Source organism: Capricornis sumatraensis, chromosome 15, assembly GCF_032405125.1.
Source record: "Capricornis sumatraensis isolate serow.1 chromosome 15, serow.2, whole genome shotgun sequence".
Taxonomy (NCBI): Eukaryota; Metazoa; Chordata; class Mammalia; order Artiodactyla; family Bovidae; genus Capricornis; species Capricornis sumatraensis.
The window spans coordinates 21404666-21410781 of NC_091083.1; the positions used below are offsets into that span (position 1 = coordinate 21404666).

Here is a 6116-nt window from a genome sequence, read left to right on the forward strand (position 1 = left end):
GATGAGCATTATATCTACTACTGCGGACAGGAATCCCTCAGAAGAAATGGAGTAGGCATCGTGGTCAACAAAAGAGTCCGAAACGCAGTACTTGGATGCAGTCTCAAAAACGACAGAATGATCTCTGTTCGTCTCCAAGGCAAACCATTCAGTATCACAGTAATCCAAGTCTGTGCCCCAACCAGTAACGCTGAAGAAGCTGAAGTTGAATGGTTCTATAAAGACCTACAAGACCTTTTAGAACTAACACCCGAAAAAGATGTCCTTTTCATTATAGGGGACTGGAATGCAAAAGTAGGAAGTCAAGAAACACCTGGAGTAACAGGCAAATTTGGCCTTGGAATACGGAATGAAGCAGGGCAAAGGCTAATAGAGTTTTGCCAAGAAAATGCACTGGTCATAGCAAACACCCTCTTGCAACAACACAAGAGAAGACTCTACACATGGACATCACCAGATGGTCAACACCGAAATCAGATTGATTATATTCTTTGCAGCCAAAGATGGAGAAGCTCTATACAGTCAACAAAAACAAGACCAGGAGCTGACTGTGGCTCAGATCATGAACTCCTTAATGCCAAATTCAGACTTAAATTGAAGAAAGTAGGGAAAACCACTAGACCATTCAGGTATGACCTAAATCAAATCCCTTATGATTATATAGTGGAAGTAAGAAATAGATTTAAGGGACTCGATCTGATAGACAGAGTGCCTGATGAACTATGGATGGAGGTTTGTGACATTGTACAGGAGACAGGGATCAAGACCATCCCCATGGGAAAAAAAATGCAAAAAAGCAAAATGGCTGTCTGAGGAGGCCTTACAAATAGCTGTGAAAAGAAGAGAAGTGAAAAGCAAAGGAGAAAAGGAAAGATACAAGCATCTGAATGCAGAGTTCCAAAGAATAGCAAGAAGAGATAAGAAAGCCTTCTTCAGTAATCAATGCAAAGAAACAGAGGAAAACAACAGAATGGGAAAGACTAAAGATCTCTTCAAGAAAATTAGAGACACCAAGGGAACATTTCATGCAAAGATGGGTTCGATAAAGGACAGAAATGGTATGGACCTAACAGAAGCAGAAGATATTAAGAAGTGGCAAGAATACACAGAAGAACTATACGGAAAGGATCTTCATGACCCAGATAATCACGATGGTGTGATCACTCACCTAGAGCCAGACATCCTGGAATGTGAAGTCAAGTGGGCCTTAGAAAGCATCACTACAAAGTGGAGGTGAGGGAATTCCAGTTGAGCTATTTCAAATCCTGAAAGATGATGCTGTGAAAGTGCTGCGCTCAATATGCCAGCAAATTTGGAAAACTCAGCAATGGCCACAGGACTGGGAAAGGTCAGTTTTCATTCCAATGCCAAAGAATGCTCAAACTACCGCACAATTGCACTCATCTCACATGCTAGTAAAGTAATGCTCAAAATTCTCCAAGCCAGGCTTCAGCAATATGTGAACCATGAACTTCCAGATGGTCAAGCTGGTTTTAGAAAAGGCAGAGGAACCAGAGATCAAATTGCCAACATCTGCTGAATCAACAAAAAAGCAAGAGAATTCCAGAAAAACGTCTATTTTTGCTTTCTTGACTATGCCAAAGCCTTTGACTGTGTGGATCACAATAAACTGTGGAAAATTCTGAAAGAGATGGGAATACCAGACCACCTGACCTGCCTCTTGAGAAACCTATATGCAGGTCAGGAAGCAACAGTTAGAATTGGACATGGAACAACAGACTGGTTCCAAATAGGAACAGGAGTACGTCAAGGCTGTATATTGTCACCCTGCTTATTTTTCTATGCAGAGTGCATCATGAGAAATGCTGGGCTGGAAGAAGCACAAGCTGGAATCAAGATTGCAGGGAGAAATATCAGTAACCTCAGATATACAGATGACACCACCCTTATGGTAGAAAGTGAAGAGGAACTAAAAAGCCTCTTGATGAAAGTGAAAGTGGAGAGTGAAAAAGTTGACTTAAAGCTCAACATTCAGAAAACGAAGATCATGGCATCTGGTCCCATCACTTCATGGGAAATAGATGGGGAAACAGTGGAAACAGTGTCAGACTTTCTTTTTGGGGGCTCCAAAATCACCTCAGATGGTGATTGCAGCCATGAAGTGAAAAGACGCTTACTCCTTGGAAGAAAAGTTATGACCAACCTAGATAGCATATTCAAAAGCAGAGACATTACTTTGCCAACAAAGGTCCATCTAGTCAAGGCTATGGTTTTCCCAGTGGTCATGTATGGATGTGAGAGTTGGACTGTGAAGAAGGCTGAGTACCGAAGAATTGATGATTTTGAACTGTGGTGTTGAAGAAGTCTTGAGAGTCCCTTGGACTGCAAGGAGATCCAACCAGCCCATTCTGAAGGAGATCAGCCCTGGGATTTCTTTGGAAGGAATGATGCTGAAGCTGAAACTCCAGTACTTTGGCTACCTCATGTGAAGAATTGACTCACTGGAAAAGACTCTGATGCTGGGAGGGATTGGGGGCAGGAGGAGAAGGGGACGACAGAGGATGAGATGGCTGGATGGCATCACTGACTTGATGGACGTGAGTCTGAGTAAACTCTGGGAGTTGGTGATGGACAGGGAGGCCTGGCGTGCTGCGATTCATGGGGTCCCAAAGAGTTGGACACGACTGAATGACTGAACTCAGCTGATACCTTCTAACTGCCTTCATCCAATTTTCCTCCCCTCCCCTACCAACCCCTGCCTCTGGTAACACCAAATGTGGTCTCTTTTTCTATGAGTGTGTTTGTTTTTGAAGTATAATTGATGCTATGTTAGTTCATGTTACAGGAACATAGTGATTTATTTCTGTACATTTCAAAATGATCATCATGAGAAGCGTAGTTACAATATATCACCATATAAAGATACCACATAAATTTCCCCACACTGCACATTTCATACCCAAGACTCATTTATTTTGCTGCTGGAAGTTTATACCTCTTCATCTCCCTCACTGATTTTTCTCTTTCCCCCATCCCCCTTCCAACCACTTGTTGATTCTTTGTATCTGTAACTCTGTTTTGCTATGTTTGCTCTTTTTCTTTTTTTTTTTTTTTAGATTTTACATATACATGAAACCATGGAGACATGTCTTTCTCTGACTATTTCACTCAGCAGAATACTCTCTAGGTCCATCTGTGTTGTCCCAAATGGCAAGGTTTTATTGATTCTTTTTTTATGAGTAATATACCTTTGTGTGTGTGAGTGTGTGTGCGTGTGCACGCACCACATCTTTTTTATCCATTCTTCTATTTTTGGGCACTTAGATTGCTTCCATATCTTTGCTGTTGTAAGTAATGCTGCAATGAACATAGTCATATTTGCTTTCAGGTTTTGTTAAAATGTATGGATTTGTTTTATATTCTTTTCAAAAATTTCTGCCTTGAAGAATAATGCAGTCTCTCATGTTTTTCATTCACAAAATAAGGGAAAGTTTTGCAACACATTTCTTTCAAAGAAAAACTGTTGAAAATGCCTTCAGACTTCCCTGTGCAAATGAACTGCATGGAGATCATGTTAAAACTCAAACTGATGAGTTCATAGGTCTGGAGTAGAGTCCGACCTGGGATGAGCCAGTGTGCACCGTGAACATCCGCTGTTGACGTGGTGGTTCTTCTCGGGCAGCCTGTTCATATCACTGAGGATTTCCTTATTGCTTCCCATGTGCCACCCTGACCTTGGGCTTGAGGCAGGTTGTGAATGTATCAGATATGTCAGGCTCCTCTGGGAACTTAACTCCCCCCCAAGGTCAAATGTTAATCAGTTGCTATTCAGTTTGACCCCTAAAATGGTCAAGATCTCATGCCTGTAGGCAATGGTGATAACGTGTGCTTCTGTCTGTTAGCTGCTGTGAAGTCCCTGTTAATGTGGCACTGCCTGCTTCTGTGCCTTCCTGCCACTGTCTTCCCTTGAGCTCCACGGAGAGAGGCCCTTCTGGCCCAGCCTTCCTGGCTTCTCTGCTTGAGTCAAATGGAGCCCTTCCCAGCTCTTGCCCTTGAAGCCTGATCCAGTATCCACTTGGAGCCAGTTGCTAAAGTCTGCAAGCTTTGTGGTATAAGTCTTTACTCACTCATAGGTCCGTGATCTTGAGACTTATTACTCTGTGTCACTTAAGTTCTACTTTCTTGACTATTTACACTGAGTACAATGTACAGTAGTGTTCATTTTTTAAAAAATAGCCTCCCCACTTTAACTTGAGAAATTATATCTAACTCATAGATATTTTGGTAATGGTTATGTTATATTGGGCACATAGTCATATAGTTTGATTCTCAGTATTGATTGGAGATTTATTTAAACTCACAAATAAAAGGAGTTAAAAACAAGTGCAGTGACTGAGGGTCTCCTTTGCTTTTTGTGGGCTTCATAAAACAGGAAATGGAGCAGACGAGAAGTGCTGTAGACGAAGACCGGAAAATGTACCTCCAGGCTGCTATAGTTCGTATCATGAAAGCGAGAAAAGTACTGCGGCATAACGCCCTTATTCAAGAGGTAAAAGGGGAAAGCCCTGAAGACTTCTTGGCAGAGAGTATGAGAATTAGGCATGTTTCTTTGTGAAGATGATACAGAAACCTGTGACTCCTGTATAGCATAAAGAAATGCTTTTTGTTTCTGAAAGAGAACAGTGCTCATAAATCCAGTATTAAATTCACGTTTAGATTTAGAGGTCTGAGCCTTGTGTCCAGTTATTGAAGGAGGTCGCAGGCATGCACCACTCACTCGTTCCTTGAATTCACACGTGTCTCCCGTTTGGTGGAGTACTGTGCTGGTCGCCGTGGGGTGCACACCAGCTCAGGACATGGCTTCTGCCCTTTGGGAGTTCAGTGTCATAAGGAAGAAATGCATTACTGAAGTAATGTGTCAGTAACTATAAAATTACACTAATGTGCAGCAGAGAAAAGGGATATGGTTCAATGAGAGTGTACACAGGTCTTGACTCGGGGTGTTAGGGAAAGCTTTCTTGAGCAGGTGTTCCTTCAGCTAAGAGCCAGAAGTTGTTTAGGGATTAAATGGAAGCTCGAGGGCGTGTATGAATAGTTAATTAGTTTGCGATTTGATTTAGTATGTTATTAGGTTTGGCTGTATCTGTGCCCTTCACCATTTAAATTCCTTCACCTCAACGTTAAAACTATTCCCATAGTTTGCATGAAAAGGTATTTTTGTGCATTGCAGCAGAGTTGAACGAAGTGCTCCTGACGAGAAGAGCATTTTTACCATCCGCCTCTCTCCCACAGGTGATTAGCCAGTCAAGAGCTCGGTTTAACCCTAGTATCAGCATGATTAAGAAGTGTATTGAAGTCCTGATAGACAAACAGTACATCGAACGCAGCCAGGCGTCCGCGGATGAGTACAGCTACGTCGCGTGAGGCGGCGCTCCTCCAGCGTCGGTGTGAGAAGGTCGTTGCCGTCAGCATCCGGTGTGTGCCCGTGGGAGAAGGCAGGCCTGTGCCTCCATAATTTGGTCATTTGGCAGCCCCTGTTTCTCTGCTGTTTACAACATCACCAGTGCCACGTCATGAGCGTCAGAGAAGATGCCTAGAGATATTTCAAGCTCATGTCATTATGACATTTCTTAAAACTTTATTAAAAGGATGAGTGAAGTATTGCTGAAATGTGGAAATCTGGCTGGGTACCATGCTTTTTCTCCCCTTCACGTTTGCAGTTGATGTGTTTTTTTTTTTTTTTTTTAATGTATCTTAAAGGACATAAGATTAAAAAAAAACCTAAATATTGTAATATGACAGATAACCTAATAATTGTATCTACATTAAAATGACAAACATGATATTGCTGCTTGTCAAATAAAAAAATAAAGAAATAGAATGCCTTTTTTATGTGGATGGAGTATCACAATACAATGATCAGAAATGTCCGTGAGTCCTTGTGTTCCTGTTTAAATCCTACGTGAAAAGGTCTCAATTATTGTTTCTGAATGCCTTTAGCATAAAGGATGCGTTCAGCATAAGTGATGCTTTCTTTTTATGGATTAGAACTACAGTGGATGTGGGCCTTGTGAGGAGTGAGGCTGTGGTTCTGTCTCAAGTTTCTGGTGGTCTGCTGCAGCGCAGAACTGTGAGCGAGGGGACTGTGGTGGCCT

General features: G+C 42.0%; 1 protein-coding gene across 1 annotated transcript in view; it reads left to right on the plus strand.

The window, feature by feature from the left end:
• The window catches only part of CUL2 (cullin 2), a 72462-nt gene extending 66707 nt beyond the window's left edge, over window positions 1-5755 (plus strand). Inside the window, exons 20-21 of the mRNA XM_068986954.1 lie at window positions 4394-4510; window positions 5254-5755. Coding sequence (XP_068843055.1) covers window positions 4394-4510; window positions 5254-5385 — 249 coding nt within the window. The 3' untranslated portion in view covers window positions 5386-5755. The remainder of the gene's footprint in view (window positions 1-4393; window positions 4511-5253) is intronic.
• Window positions 5756-6116: the final 361 nt, after the last annotated feature.